The sequence below is a fragment of the Ceratotherium simum genome, chromosome 1, assembly GCF_057802395.1.
Source record: "Ceratotherium simum simum isolate JZ-2026a chromosome 1, ASM5780239v1, whole genome shotgun sequence".
Taxonomy (NCBI): Eukaryota; Metazoa; Chordata; class Mammalia; order Perissodactyla; family Rhinocerotidae; genus Ceratotherium; species Ceratotherium simum.
The window spans coordinates 42,437,503-42,454,518 of record NC_141900.1 but is presented as its reverse complement, the minus strand read 5'-3'; the positions used below and the strand labels follow the sequence as shown (position 1 = coordinate 42,454,518).

Here is a 17,016-nt window from a genome sequence, read left to right as displayed (position 1 = left end):
GCGCGCACTTAACCACTAAGCCACGGGGCTGGCCCCCACTTGATTAAAATTTAAATCAAAATTAACACATGTATTTGAAAACATTACATACTGTCTTCTTAAAAAAAAAGGCATCTAGATTGAGAAATAATTACTCAGCCAATGATACCAGCAAATCTCTTTTACAGATGTCAAAGTAACAACAAAACAAACTTACATGAACTAGCTGCAGAACAGAACTACAAAATCTCATAACTAGAAAGGATTTCCCAGTCCAACACTTTATATGAAAGAGGGCTAAAATACCTCTCAATGTCACAGACTGAATATCACAAAGCTAGAACTAAAACAGGCATTCTGACACTATACCCAGTTCTTTTTTTTTTTTTTTTTGTGAGGGAGATCAGCCCTGAGCTAACATCTATGCCAATCCTCCTCTTTTTGCTGAGGGAGACCGGCCCTGAGCTAACATCTATTGCCAATCCTCCTCCTTTTTTTTTTTTCTTCCCCAAAGCCCCAGTAGATAGTTGTATGTCATAGTTGCACATCCTTCTAGTTGCTGTATGTGGGACGCGGCCTCAGCATGGCCAGAGAAGTGGTGCATCGGTGCACGCCCGGGATCCGGACCCGGGCCGCCAGTAGTGGAGCACATGCACTTAACCGCTAAGCCACCGGGCTGGCCCTATACCCAGTTCTTTATTCATTATTCAATTATACCAGTATGCCAAATACTCAAACATTTTTAATTAAAATTTAGTATCATTTTCAAGTTATATAAATAGGTGGAATATTTCCAGCCATTGGGTACATTATATTCAACTATCTACTGTTCTCAAAATTTTTTTCTATGTTTACTATAAGCAGTAAACAATAATCCTAATATTTCTAACCATTAAAAAATACATATATGTGTGTGTGTATATATATATTCACATACACACATATATATATTTAGTAGGTAAGTGACAAATATAGCAGTAAAGGGATCTGACTTCTAGGTTAATAATTTCTCTGTGTATTTCACTGGAAGATTTTGAAGATGAAATAAGAGAAAATGTGAAAGTGCCTTGAGACTATCAAAAGCTCTTTATGCAAACAAGGTATTTGCTAACAGATGAGGGCACACTGACTTTCAAACATAAAATTTGAGGAAACTCCTCTTAGAAAAAGTGATAAGAAAATGGTATAATTATAAGATTACTCAATATGTAAGCTCTTCTCACAAACTTTAAAGTGGCCAGCATTTGTGAGATTACCTGAGATATCATGGATATAGATTTTACTTTCAATGAATAGATTTTATAAATTACAGGGAATACAAAAACCTTCAAGCCAGCAAAGTGGCTCACTCTCAGAAATAATATGAACTCAGGCTACTACGTCTTTGATTTACAACACTCAATCAATTATATAGGAATAACTTCAGCTCAGAAAAGTACATTGTAGAATGATGTCATACCAGGACAGCTAGAAACAGGTGTTCCCATATTAATGAGGCAAAGTGCGCATCGAGGAAGGGGTTTTCGACAGCCAGGGCAGCTTGTGACTTTAGATTTTGTTGGCGAGCCACTGACACCATACTGACTGAAACCTCTGCCCTGATGAGGCACAGTTGAACAGCTATAGGAGATAGACTTGCCACAGAAATTGCAACTCACAAACACCTATAAAACAAAGGAAAGGAGGAATAAATATCATGCCAACTTTAGAAATAAAATAAAAAATTCAAAGTTGATCCTAACAAATTATTTTTAAATATTTTTTAAACTTTATTTTATATTATAAAATAATTTGTCATCTGCTAAGTTTGACTAGTTCTCAATTAAGATTTCCACTTAGAAGTTACATTACTTGAGTACTTCTCTGTTGTTTGTTTAGTTATATTCTTCCTAATGCCACTGATTTCCACCAAAAAACTTGAAAACATTAGATCCCAACATTTTAGAAATAACAAGGACTTTAGAGTTCACACTGAGACATTACAAAATATCCCAATATTATTCCTAATCCAAAGTTCAATGATATAATCTCTTGAACAAAATTTTCTTGTAAAGAAAACACTCATATCCTTAAGATAAAAAAAGAGTTAAGGATCTTAGAATGGTAAATAGTTAAAACCTTAGAATAACTGCAATAGAAACTATTTATTTTGCTTTTACATTAAACTCCTAGGCTCTTAAATACTTATCATATAGATTAGTAACAAATATTATCATGTAATGCTATTTTACTAATATTTGGGTGGTTTTAATATAAGAACTAATTTCTCAACTTTCTAAAATAAGAAAATAGCACCATCCAGTGCTCACATTGAGGATATACCTGATATTTAATGTCTTAGATATAGTGATTTCGTGTCATATGCTTTATGTGATAATTGATCTCATGTTTTTTAAACTAATGCTAAAATAAAAAAAAATTCCATGTGTAATTAGACACATCTATGTGTATAGTTAAAGAAAAAAGCAAATCCTGCCTTATTACATATAAATAGTCCAGAAAAACTTAATACATAAATGGAATTTATAAGATCATATAATAGTTTTGATTCTGAAAGGGCCTGGAATATCCTGGAAAAACCTCAGACAGCCCTAGGATTGATATAGGTTTGCCTAAGATCCTCTAGGGTCTGCTGTGGTTTGCTCTATCTCAGATTAAAGCTCAAGTCAGTGAGACGATTGTTAGGAAGTGGCAGGACCAAAAAACAGGAAGATCAAGGACAAAGTACAGTCTAGAATACATAAAGACATCAATGGGAACTCCATATAAGCAAAAGAATGAGCTAATAATAACTTATTAAATTGAACTCTAAATTTATCCTATATAACATGCTGTAAATACTCTTATTTTTTGCTGGACTATTAGGCACACGTTACAATTTGATTCTCTCCAAAACAATGTACTTACTTGTGCTAAAGGCTTGGAACTGGGATCCAACTTACTTCTGTGGATATCAAATTCGGCTCGTTTGTGCCAAAACCTCCAAGCATCTAATAAATTTCTATAATTCTCAATCCAGTACTGAACTCTTTCATCTTTAAGAACATCTAAAGGAGAACCCTAAAAAAAACATGAATTATTTCAGTTGGTTAAAAATTTCCTGGCTAAGCCAGAGGACTCTAGGTAACATGTGAGTATGAGTCACACGGAAGAATAGGCCTCCTTTTTCCATAAAGTTGGCTCCCAATGAGGATACAGATAAAATAACTGATGGAAGCTCCGTTAATTTACTTTAAGCTGGTCTCTACTAATGACATAAATAAGTACTGTATATATCATTATACCTGGCCAGGGAAGTGCAATTTTCTCTCTCTTATTTAAGTTTAAAAACTCAAGAAGCAAATAATTCACCTTCCTGGCTGAATACAGTAATAAGTGATGTGAATACTCTTTGTCCCCAAAATTAAAACCTCTGGGTTCACAAAATCTGTTTACTATCTAATCCAAATGCACAGCAAAGTTGCTCACACTTTTTTTGTGGGGCAGGGGAGAGAAGATTAGCCCTGAGCTAACATCTGTTGCCAATCCTCCTCTTTTTGCTGAGGAAGATTGGCCCTGGGCTAACATCCATGCCCATCTTATTCTACTTTATATGTGGACGCCACCACAGCATGGCTTGATAAACAGTGTGTAAGTCCACATGTGGGACCTGAACCTGCGAACCCTGGGCTGCCGAAGTGGAGAGCACGACCTTAACCACTATGCCACGGGGCTGGCCCCACTCAATCACATCTAAAATAACAGAGAAACTAGTCCTTCATTCTAGCAATGTCCTGTGACCTGAGATGCTGTTTTTGTATTTATCTGAAAGTTAAACTTGTCTATTCTCTCTCCCCCTCAATAAAAACATACATTTATCACCTTAAAAATTAAAAAGAAAAAACCAAAACCAAACCAAAAGTGTTCTTAGTTCTTTTGCCCCTAGACCACAGTGAAAAGCAACAATTTCTTTTCCTTAAATTTACTTTAGATTTCTTCTCATTAAGAACTTCAATGTCTTGCCACTAAGACTTTTCCTAAAGTTACATTTCCCCCAGCAGCTGTAACATTTGTATTTCACCTATGCCTGCTCTGGGTTTTTCATAGACTGCTTTTAGCCCTGTCCAGGATATCTTCCTTAACTTCACACGATGAAGAAAGTAGAACAAGTCTCTACCTCCAATGATGCCATGGGCATCAATCTGAAGCCCAGTTTTCCCAGTCCTATTTGGGGGCCAGAGAGAAAAGTAAAATGTTAGAGAGAACTTAATATGCATCTTACTTATGGAAAAAGGTAAGGAACCTGTAACAACTAATAAAAACAATCTATCTTTAGGCATTACATCAAAATAGAAGGAGCATATCTTTCACCTATTAATTAGGTATTAATTTCAATCACCAGAGTTAAATTTAGCTAAAAGAACATGAAATGAAAAACTTTTAGCTGACAATTTCATTTCTTAAATCTACTCTACATCTACTCTAGTCCTACTTATGAACAACTACCCAGAACTAAGTACTAAAGTAGAAAATTTAAAAAGAAAATTCACAGAAAAATAAGAAATCTTCATACTTCACTCTTTCCCTTTCCGTGGCAGTAAGGATAAACTAAGAAAGAATTTGGTCAATTCATATTTGGTAAGCCTTCTCTAGATCTGCCCTGATAAAACCTAAAACCAAGCTGTGACAAAATCTGCAGAGGAAATAGTTCAGAGATTAAGTGTGGCCAAATTAGAAGGGCTTGGGAAATACCTAGGCCTTTCCACAAACCCACAGTAACAAAATGCAAGACCAAAGTGAGCAGCAAGTAACTGAACTTCCAAAAGCATTAACCAACATTCTTCAGAAAAATGTAAACAAATCCAAGTCTCTACAATGTATTATACACAACATCCAGTATTCAATGAAAAATCACTAGACATATTAAGAAACAGTAAATGTGATTCAAAGTCAAGGAAAAAGGCAGTCAACAGAAACTAAACCTAAAATAGCCCATATGTTAGAGTTAGCAAAGACTTCAATGCAACTATTAGACACATATTCAAAGATTTAAAGGAAAACAGTGTTTTAAATAGTGAACAGATAGGGATCTGAGCTGAAAAAATGTAAACTATAAAAAAATTGAGATTCTAGAACTAAAAAGTACAATAACTGAAATTAAGAATACCCTGGAAAACTTAACATCACATAGAAGGTTACAGAAGAGTCAATGAACAAATCAATATAATTTATCCAGTTTGAAGAACAGATTTAAAAAAGATGGAAAGAAAATGAACAGAGCCTCAGATACCTGTGGGACAATATCAAATGGTTTAATGTATATGTAATGAGTCCAAAAAGAAGAGAATGAGATTGAGGCAGAAAAAAACATTTAAGAAATAATGTCCAAAAACTTCCCAAATCTGATGAAAAACACTGACTTGCAGATGCAAGAAGGTCAATGAACCACAATCAGGATAAAAAGAACCACAAGTAGGCATCAAGGTTAAACTGCTGCAAATTAAAAAGAAAATCTTGAAAACAGCCAAGTTAAAATGAAACATTATATAAGGGCAATAAGATAATAGCTGACTTCTCATCAGAAACAATGGAGGTCGAAAGACCATGAAACCACATCTTCTAAAGTGCTGAAAGAAAAACAAGAGCCAAGTAGACATTTTCAGTTAAAATTAAGCTGAGAGAATCTGTACTACAAGAAATATAAAGAGCAAGATCAAAGGGAAATGATACCAAATGAAATTTGAGTCTATTGAAAGGAATAAACAGTACCAGGAATGGTAAATAAGTAAATAAATATAAAAGCCCATGTTTTCATTCTTCACATAACTTACATAAAAGACAAACTGACTGTTCAAAGCAAAAATAAAAACACTGTGAGTTGGAGTTTATAACGTATGTAGAAGTAAAATATACGACAAGAGCACAAAGGAGAGGGATGTGTAAATGGAATTACACTGCTGTAACATTTGTAAAACATGAAGTATGAAGCAAAAAGTAGAAAGTGTCAGTTTGAGGTAAGAAAGGCAAAGGGTGGAGTAGGAAGCATGATGTGTCAGGTGTGAAATATGAAGTATGAGGAAGGTAAAATGTCGACTGATGAGTTAAGGATATTGTTAGACCTAGAGCAACTACTTAAAAAAAAAAAAGATAATGAAAAGGGGTATAGCTAAAAAGGCAATAGATGAAATAAAATGAAACAGTGAAATATTCAATTAGCCCAAAAAAAGGCAGGAAAAGAACAGAGGAACAAAAGGAAGAAGGAAAAACAAAATGGAAAACAGAAGCAAGATGGTAGACTTAACCTTGACCATATAAATATATAAATGGAGGAAACATCCCAATTAAAAGGCAGCTGATTATCAGAGTGGACTTTTTTTAAAGCAAGATCCAATTATACACTGTCTGCATTTTAAATATATTTTAGAAATCTTGTTAAGAGGTTACCAACCCATTTGTACTATGTAGCCATATATCAACAGTTTGATTTAATAGATATAATCTCATTTCAGTAGGAAAAAAAATGATGCATTATGTTACAGAAGGACACCTTTTCTTCCATGGGCAGTGGCCTGACACCTTAGGGTAAGTTTACACTCTGGTCTGTGGGCCAGTATCTATGTTTGTCCATAAGAAGGTAGGGTGGGGGTGGGGGCATTTTACTACGTTTAGCCAGTACACAACATGCTATCATATTGTGTAAAAGGATGAGGACAGGAAAGATGACATCACAAAAGGATAAGATTGGGTGGAGGGCTACAGGAAATCTCAGGGAAATGCTCTAAATTTTCACCATATTTCCAACAAGAGTAAAAATAGAAGGGAACCTTTGCCAGGAATCTGTTTCTAAACATTTGACAGTAAAAACTGAGAGAAAATAGATGAACTACTTACCCCAAATCACACTCATTGATAATAAAACGGGAAAATGAGTTAAGAGAGTTGTGGTATAACTTGCCTTCTGCACTTCAAGTGAGACTGTAGTTCAGACCAGGGAAAGGCAATCTCTTCTGTAGAACATGTACTTCCATCAACAATTGGAGAAACTGAAGAAAGGTTCTGCTGCTCCATTTGAGCTTTATATAAATTCAAAGCTGACACTTCCCAAAGCGAAAGGAAAAACTGGATAACCCAATGTAGGAGGCTTAGAGACAGCAAGATAAGGCAGAAGTCCTCTGTAGACCAAGCGATTAGGTTAAAGCTAAATGCCTTCTAAAGATCCTAAGCAAGCAAGGCATACCCACTTAATGAGGGAAGAAAGTACAGAAGGTAGTTAAGCATTTTTTTTCTTTAAGCTGCTGCCACACTGCACTAACCTGTAACATGCAGTAACTTGCTGTTTGGACATCTCCAGTTCTATCAACATAACTCTCCATTAAGTCCACTCCATCTTTAGTCAGGCCTGTAAGCAGTATTCCCTCCAAATTTCCAGCCTCTTTCATTTCATTGGTCAACTTTTCGATATATCTATTTAACTGGAAAATTCAAAATGATTTTTCTGAAGCAATTCGTTTTACTAGATATTTTGTATTACAAAATTTCTACATTTGTAACAATTTTACTCTTAATGGAAAACATTTTAAAACAAAAGCCTTTGAAAAATCTAGATATGTGATCTCTAAGAAGTCTGCATCTATTATAAATTGCAATGCAGCATCCAAGATCATTTAAAATACTTTTTTAAAAAGGCAAGGCATTTACTATGTTTTGATAATTATTCTATAAACGAACTAATAGAGAGTTTACTATTTTAAATGTAAATAGAACTGTCCTCACTATTCTGCAAAGTTCTTGCTGTCTACTATAGTAGGATGTAATAGAATCACAGAATCTGAGTTGGAAGGGAACTTCAAGATTATCAAAAATAACCATCTCTTGTAACATCCTCCCTCACTTCATCCCACTCCAAACTCTAGCCAAGATTCCTCTATATTCCCCCAGCAGTTTCTCATTATTATAGTACTTAGCACTTTTGTATTACTAGTTGTTTATGTGCATTTCTCTTACTATACACGTAGCATATGCATTCAGTACCTGTTTATTATATTAGAAAATGAAGGAATCCTTTTATAGCATCCCTAAGAGGTGAGTTTAACATCTTTATCTACTGATCAATCTCATTCCCAAAAGCAGAAATAAACTAAAACATTAAGTCAGCATTCTTTTTTTTTGGTTAGGAAGATTCACCCTGAGCTAACAGCTCTTACCAATCTTCCTCTTTTTTTGCTTGAGGAAGATTAGCCCTGAGCTAACATCTGTGCCAATATTCCTCTTTTTGTATGTGGGTTGCCACCACAGTGTGGCTGACAAGTGGTGTAGGTCTGTGCCCGGGATCTGAACCTGCAAACCCAGGCCGCTGAAGCAGAGCATGCTGGACTTAATCACTAGGCCATAGGGCCAGCTCCTAAGTCAGCATTCTCTTTTTGTGTGTGCTGAGGAAGATTAGCCCTGAGCTAATATCTGTTGCCAATCTTCCTCATGTTTTTTCTTGAGGAAGATTAGCCCTGAGCTAACATCTGTGCCAATCTTCCACTACTTTATATGTGGGTCACTGCCACAGCATGGCTGACAAGTGGTGTAGGCCCACACCCCAGGATCCGAACCTGCAAACCCAAGCCACTGAAGCAGAACGTGCCGAACTTAACCACTGCGCCACAGGGCCAGCCCCTAAGTCAGCATTCTTAAACAAGTAAACCTAGTTATGATACATGTTTACAATATTTTGATCTAATAAATTTTTACTTTACTTTTTAGAAGAATTTATACATAAATGTCACACACACATATTTATACATAAAGATTAGCTTCTCAATCCAGTGACATAAGTACTAATCACTTCAAATACGGAATTAAATCAGTTCTTACCTGACTATCACTAAGGAATTTACAAGCAAATGCCACTCTGTCACGTACAGCAACTTTGTTTTCATACTGAAAAGAAGAGAAAAAGGAAGGAGTTACTTGTAAGTGCTATGAGTTTTAAATTTTTGAAGACTAAGTATTTTATATACCTAATATGTAATTTTATTTTCAAATGTATTAATAAGTTATGTGTATATATTGGCAGAGCTATTTATTGCCTAAGATGCCTTTCTTAATGTCTCTCTCAAGAAACTCAGTGCTAAGATTATTGTCCTTGCAAAGTAAAGATTTACCTCTTAAATACTGACCAATTCAGTTTTAAAAAAATTCCAGTTCAGTCTTATATAACTCCAGCATAAAACTTAAGTAATGATGTACAGTTTATCAAATTTAAGATGCCATGTAATCCTTCTACCATAGAAATTAATTTTGGGGAAACAGGAAATCTTTCCTTGGCTGCTAAGTTAATCAACAAGTCTAGGAAATCTGTGAATTACCAGTGAATATACCAGTGTGAATACACCAGTAAAGAATCTAGAAAGAATATCAATACAAGTTTCTAAATACAGAGTGATAAGTTTTAAAACATACCCTTACAAATAACAGGCACACTCTTGTGGCTACAGTAAAATATTGTTATATAGGTGGTTTCTGGCAAAATTTTCAGAGGCATGATAAAATAATTAAATTTTTGTATACTTGTCAATATTGTAAAACACTATTTTGAAAAGTGTTTACTACAAATGTAGAAAAGTACAACTTTGTGATAAGTAAAAAACAGTTTAAAAATGAAAAAAGACCCTATTTCCATTGAAGTCATTCCCTGAAATACAGTTTTCTTCCTTTAAATGTAAAATCACTTCAGTGGATACCTATCTTAGTGTGCTTTCTCACTCAGGAGAAAATGAATATGGTTCTGCCCTAAAGAGGGAACAGGTTTGGTACAAACTGAATTTAACTCTTAGATTCAGTTGCATGTGTTACAATTTTGATCTGCAAAGAGTTATAAATTTATCCATGTCATTTTACAGCCAAGAAAACTAAAACCCAAAATTTAACTGACCAGCTAAAGTAAGCGGCAGAGCAAGGACTCAGATCTTTATCTTCAGATTTCCAAATTCAGTACATTTCACTAGATTACTACAACTTATTTTTTTAAAAAGAACGTTAATGATAATTATTTACACATCAAGTATAATTAGGTACACTCTTGGACCTAATTCCTATCTTGAGTAGGAAGTTCATATTTCCAGCAGTTTGGAAATATGAACTTCCTACTCAAGATAATATATCCCTTATCTAATAACCCAAATTTAGGTATAAGAAGAATATTTATAATAGGTCACTTAATTTAAAATACAGAACTTTAATATTTACACAATATACTTCTTTAACCGTCAATTTAAAATTTGAACAATCCACTTCTTTTTCTAGCCTTCATCATTCTCTACCACTTCCTGAAAGTATCATTTTCTTTCTTCAAGATACATTTAAAATCTTCTGTTTAACAAAAAAGAGTACTAATACTAAAAACAACAAACAAAAAACCCAACATACTCTTGGATATTAATTTGAAGTGCTAGGAAAGTTCAACAGTAATTAATTAAAAGTAATGGACAAAATAAACTAAGGAATTGCCAAAATAGACACCAACAACATTTATTAAAATTCTCATTAAAATACCTCAATAAAATACATGTCTTAGGGACTGACATTTAAACCAATTATTCAAGCAATGTATATTTTATAAGAAATGCTTTAATGGCAAACACAGAAAAAGTTTCACATTAGAAAGCTCTTCTCAGCGCCAGAAAGAAGCCCAACAATGCAAAGAAAGTCGTGGTACTAACGTGAAGCCTAAAAACCGATACCTGAAACTGATAAGCAAATCTCACTTCATTCTTTCTTTCCCTACTTTGTGATACAGAACCCACTTGTTGATGTAGTCACAGGTGATTAAAGCAAGAGAGGAAAAAACGGCAACGAAAAGACCAAATAATGAAAAAATAAAATAGTCCGCATAATTAGTGCGATCATACAATTTATCTCCCAAACTGGAACGTGTCTGAGAATGATAAATACTAAGTCAGACAAGATATATGGTCATCCTGACCATAACTAATCATGTGTTGATTTACTTAACTAAAACAAAAGCACCACACATACTTTTTAAAAACTATATTTCAATATAATTCATAAAATTTATGTTTATATAGTTGTAGAATTCTAGAGCTTAGTTCTTAAACTAAAGGATACATACAATCCTATTCCTTCTATGTCTGTAAGTTATATTATTAAAACTATAAAAAAAAAATCAAGTTCAGTTTGCTGTCAGCTATTTAACTATAGGTTGGGAATCACATTCAAGAAGAGCTTCCCCCAAAATTTTTAAGATACTTTATTTTAAATCATATAAAATTCATCAAAATATAACAATATTTTATGCAACAGACATTTGACAATTTTAACAGATAAAAACTCCTATCTTAAAAGGAGAGTCTTGTGAAACAGAAATTAGCTTACCAATACTCCATCATAAGACCCTGTTTCACTGGTCAGAAAGGCAAACATGACACACAGATACGGGTTGTTTAACTGTAATCGTAGAGTGCTGCACATTTCTCTCCAAAGGGAGTTCTTCTCATCCGTATAACCCGATAAAGCCATTGCTACCACATTAAGATTCAGACCGCCTGCATATTAAAAACAGCCAGCTAATCAAAGTCATCAAAAGCTTAATATCTTCTTTCCAGTTCTTAAACCACACCCAAATAAAGATAAGACGGTGACTTTTACCCCCAGAAAAATAAGCCCACTAGAATAAGGGCTTTGACTCAGACTGGAAAATTTGGCAAAGAGCACAAGCAAAAATTTCCAACCTTATAAAACTTCTGCCCACACTGCAAACCCTGTGCAGTACAAGTACATCTTTTAATTGTCAAGTTCTCATTCCAGGCAGCTTCCTACACAGTATGTTATTGCTTAGGGCCTAAATGAAGAAAAGTGAAGCCATCCTATACCAGAATCATCACCAACTTTATCAACAAGTTCATTTATGTTAAAATATTTCAAAGCATTGATAGTAAATATTACTGTATCTTAGGGCTGCAATTTTCAAAATCATTTTGTTTTCCCATTCCTAAATATATAATGTATATACTTAGGTTTATGTTTTAACTGCAAGGTACTGAAAGCCAATATTTCAGCTTCCTTAATATAGCAGTATACTTTTAATTTTTCTAGGACAAAATTAACCATCAGAATTACCACAGAATTGTATTTAGACACGTTTTCAACAAAGCATTTGTTACCAATAGTCTTTTAAACATTTGTTCTTAGCAGTTTATGTGGCTGCTGATAAGCTGCTAACCTGGCAGTCAGCCCTATGGCTGCCTAGGCTTCTGACATAAGTTTAGCTATCAAAGAGAAAAGTAAATTCACCTTTACCTTTTACTCTTAAGTATTTTCTACATTTATTATAGCAGCTTTTGTATTCTGTTTCTTGATCCTAATCATTTTATTTTCCAAATAAAACAGCATTTCCCACTTTATGTTCTTAGCTTTGTTCTTCATTCCTATAAACACTTTCCCCAGTTACTTTGTGCTTGCTTCCTCTGCCTACTCTATTAAAATAGATTTAAAATCTTTTAAGATTAAAAAACAACAACAAAGGAATGTCTTCTTTGAATCCTGCTTAGAACAATTTATTTCCGAACAATTTATTTCCAAATGGAAAGGAATATTTGATTCAGGGAAATCTTTTCTTCAGTCCTTAACTAAGCTATTGAAATCACTGGAAAGATACTTTTCACCTATTGTTACTATGGGTGTTTAAATCTAACACCAACATTTCCAAGTACACATGACAGGGAAGTATGTTCCCAGGTCGTAGCAAATTACAACTAGAAATGACTTTAAATATCAATTCTTTTTTCCATCACCGTATATCTTCTATTGCACTCTCAAATGGGGAAGACTTACGTTAGAGCAAAAGTGAAGGAAAAGAGGCCAATCTGGGCAAAACATTAGCTTTGTCAACTTTTAGACTGCAAGTAAATATATTACAGTTAATTTCATGTTTTTCTCTATGGTACAACAGAGCTGTAATGGTTTCAAAATGGATCAGCAAATAAGAATTAAGTATTATGAATACTCAAAAATAATTTGCTAAGCTAAATAATTAGGTATACAATAAATAGCTGATAATTTGCAAATATTGATATTAAAAATCAACAGCTATATACATGTTAGGTATTTTCAAGTGAAACATTCCTGATAAGAAAAAAACTGAATTTCTGGCTTAAGATTTATTTCTCTGAGTATTCTCTTGCAAAATGTCAGAGTAAAAACTTTATCATATTTCATTACTTCTTCCTTTTTAACTACATTTAATTCTCCAGACTCAAGTAGAAGCATTTTTGCAGGTCAAAGTATCATTTTTATAAGAATCTATATTAGTCTAACTAAAAGTATCATTCAGAGTTTCCTAAAAGTCAACAAATAACCATCCAAAAGACAAAGTATAAACTAAACTATACTCAAATGTTTGCCATAAAAATACATGCAAACTAAAGTAGTCCTAATCTCCAAGAAAACACATTTTAAAAATGTATCTTTAAAGAAAAAACATTGAAAATGGACACATTTGAACATTCCTTATAATCTTATTAAAATAACAATTAAGATACAGTCTCTTTTTTATAGACATAAACCAATGCATAAACAAAAGGGATGGGCTAATATTTACTTTTCTAGCTACAGTTTTGTGCTAATTTCTCTTTCAAAAAAATTACATAAAAATAGATTAGATTTTTGAAAATTATCAGCATCTTTTCTTTAAAGGATTCTATGAACTGCAAGTATCTTAGAAAATAACCTTTTTCTGACGATGCCCCTTCATTCAGGATTTGGATTGCTCGTCGAATATCCAAGTTGAACAATGCCACAGCAGCAGCTCTCTCCCATTCCCCTTCTTGCACAAGGGAGTTCAAAAACGGCCCCACATCTAGATCTGTTCCTTTCTTTATCCACCCACAAAGCTGTAAAGCTAAGATCCTCTCTTCATTTAAATTCTGAATATCAGTTTGCTTATCCAATCCACTCCAACTATGTCTGCTGCTCTCCACCATTCCTAAAAAGAGAAACATTTTTATATTAATTGCTTTATTATTAGTTTTTGAAATATATTTGGAAAATAAGTCAGTTTTACAGAGAAATATTTCAACAGCAGATTTTGAATATCTGACTTCTCAGCCACAATTTTATGACACCATAAGTGTAAAATATGCCACAAACAAAACATATTTTACATATTTGCTAAGTACAATAGATTCTCAAGTTATCAAAAACAGCTATTGAATATAAGAGTGAATGCTCGATGGACCAAGCTGAGTCACTGCTTCAGAGAGGCCTCCCTGACCACCTAATCTAAAATAGGGCTCCACCTGTTATTATCTGACTTACCATTGTTTCCTCTATTTCCTTTAGCACTAACATAAGCTCCCATATTTTATTTATTAATTTATATTTCAGTCTTAATCTCTTCTTCTACTAGAACATAAGCTCCAAAAAGGCAGGCATCTTGTCTGTTTTATTTGAAAGGTATCCCCAGTGCTTGCTCTCTCTGTCCCTCCCCTACTTTCTCTGTCTTTCTGCTCTGTATGTATGTATATATATATGTGTGTGTATATATATATATACACACACACATATGAAAAAATGAGACCATAAACATCAAAGTACTCTGAAAGTTTAAGGTAAGTACTAAAGCTAAAATACAATGAGGATAATCTGAAGGTGTTTTCTCCCCTTACTACCTCAGGAGACTTGATATTCTCATTCTGTCTTCATAAGGAACCTAAATAATTCTTGTAGCATTTAGATTGCAATCAAGGCAGTTGATCTTAAGGGATGATAATTTCAGTTAGGATGACACTTGGTGTCAAATAAAAGTAAAACAAAGACAAAACTTAAGGACTTTATTAATTGCAACTCAAATTCTTAAATGTTCTAGAAAGTCTTATCATCAAAATTTTCATCATGTAATTATCTATTGTTATTTTAACAAAAAGGATTTTCAGAATAAACTGAATTAGAAATTAGGCAGCTAAAATGTCTGACATTACAAATGTCTTTTATTAGCAGTAATTTACATTTGTAATTTACAGTAATTCTACATTTATATAATTCCATGTAATACAGTAATTATACATTTGTAAATAACTAGATCACTAACAAATAAATAGGTTTTAAATAATTTAACTTGTCTGGTAGGCAAAATTATAAGATGGGCTTCATGGTTCCTGACCCCTGGTAACCACATACTTGTATAATCCCCTCCCCTTGAGTACAGGTGGAATCTATGACTTGCTTCCAAACAACAGAATATAGTACAAGTGAAAGCATTTTGCAGGTGTAATAAAGGTCATTACTCAGTTGACTCTGAGTTAATCAACAGATTATCCTGTTTGGGCCTGACTTAATCAGGTGAAACCTTTAAAAGAGCGTCTGGAGGTAAGAGAGAAGCAGCAGGTGAGTGAGTCTCCTGCTGGTCTGGAAGTAAAAGCTGCCATGTTGTGAGTGGGTCTGTTAGAAGGCCATGTGGCAAGGAAATGTGAGCAGCCTCTAGGAACTGAGGGTGGCCCCTGGCTGATAGCCAGCAGGGATATCTCAGTCCTACAACCTCGAGGATCCAATTCTGCCAACAACTATATGAGCTTGAAAGAGTAGTCCGACCTCCAGAAAGGAACAAAGCTTGGCCAACACCTTCATTTTAGCCTTGTGAGACCCTGAGCAGAGGACCCAGTTAAGTTGTGCCCAGACTGCCTGCCCATGGAAATGATGAGATGATAACTACATACTGTAGAAAACTAATATACTATCCAAAGTTAACCTTAGCTATACTCAGTCTGATCATGCATTAAAGGGATAAACACAAGCAAAAATGGGAAAATATTAAAAACAAAATCAGTTGTCATTTGCAAGTCAAATGTGTGTATATATAATGCAAAGCATTATTTCTTAAAATTCATTGAGTTTAAATACTTGGAAAGAGCAAAAACCGTACACAGCAAAAGTCTAAACTCTCTATTGTACCTAATTCATACTTTTAAATAGCTTGTTATATGATATTAGGTAATGGCAAAAGTCTACAATTTCATTCATATTAGGACACATTTTAAACTATATATCATTGCTTTATGAAAACGTTTCAAGATGCGTTACGTGTAAAATTTTGGAAATTTTAAAAAGTTAAATAATACACTCAAAATTACTTATTTTTAACCTTACTACTGGCAACTGTTGCCAGCTCAGGTCAAGGATTTTAGAGGAGACTTATGAAAAGAAGTTTTCTTCCTTTAAAAAGAGGAAGCATGCTGCTCTGTTTGCAACCATGAGGGAAGTCAGTCGAGACAAAATCACTTTTAACTTTTGGAAGTGAAATTTTAAGCACTATGAGAAAATCTTGAATAATTAAATGATTAAGTTAATAAACACATGTTAAAAATTAGAACATTATTTTCCTGAATAACTAAATTGTTTAGATAGAATGTAGTCATTAAATTTCAGGTAGAACAAGCTGCAGATGGAATGTAAGGTATTTATTTTCCTATCTCCCCTATAAATTTTGGATTCACTGCTGATGATATTACTTAATTAATGGTAAAAATAACAATTTTAAACAAAAAGCAGCAATTCATTTTCAAACAATTCCTCACAGTTTATAATTTTTATTTATTTATTTATTTTTTCCCCCAAAGCCCCAGTAGATAGTTGTATGTCATAGTTGCACATCCTTCTAGTTGCTGCATGTGGGACGTGGCCTCAGCGTGGCCGGAGAAGCGGTGCATCGGTGCACGCCCGGGATCCGAACCCGGGCTGCCAGCAGCAGAGGGCACGCACTTAACCGCTAAGCCACGGGGCCGGCCCCTCACAGTTTAATAATATTCCAGTTTTTAGAGTTTTTATTTTCTAGAAATTATATCATGGAATAGAATAGAGATCAAAAAATATGAATCCAAAGAGTTAATTTAATTGCTGGGAGGTAGAAAAATATCCTGTAAGTCAAGTGCATAGACATTGTGTCAGGTATTTTGGCTGCTCAGAGACCTTCTTATAATTATGATTGATAACTATGCTATACAGGTAATTAGGGTTATCAAATAAGCAATGTGATATTATTGTGGGTTTTTAAGTATA

The 17,016-nt window shown here is 33.9% G+C and overlaps 1 protein-coding gene across 4 annotated transcripts in view; it reads right to left on the bottom strand.

Moving 5' to 3' along the window:
• MIOS (meiosis regulator for oocyte development) overlaps nucleotides 1-17,016 on the bottom strand; it is a 40,851-nt gene that overhangs the window by 11,902 nt on the left and 11,933 nt on the right. For all 4 annotated transcript variants that reach the window (XR_015549876.1, XM_087423630.1, XM_014788202.2 and 1 more), the window contains 6 exons: nucleotides 13,694-13,948; nucleotides 11,341-11,510; nucleotides 8,821-8,886; nucleotides 7,272-7,430; nucleotides 2,887-3,039; nucleotides 1,439-1,643 (listed from right to left, as the gene is read on the bottom strand). Coding sequence is in view for 3 of the 4 variants with exons in the window: in XM_087423630.1 (XP_087279756.1) it covers nucleotides 1,439-1,643; nucleotides 2,887-3,039; nucleotides 7,272-7,430; nucleotides 8,821-8,886; nucleotides 11,341-11,510; nucleotides 13,694-13,948 (1,008 nt within the window). In the remaining variant the exon portion in view is untranslated. The remainder of the gene's footprint in view (nucleotides 1-1,438; nucleotides 1,644-2,886; nucleotides 3,040-7,271; nucleotides 7,431-8,820; nucleotides 8,887-11,340; nucleotides 11,511-13,693; nucleotides 13,949-17,016) is intronic.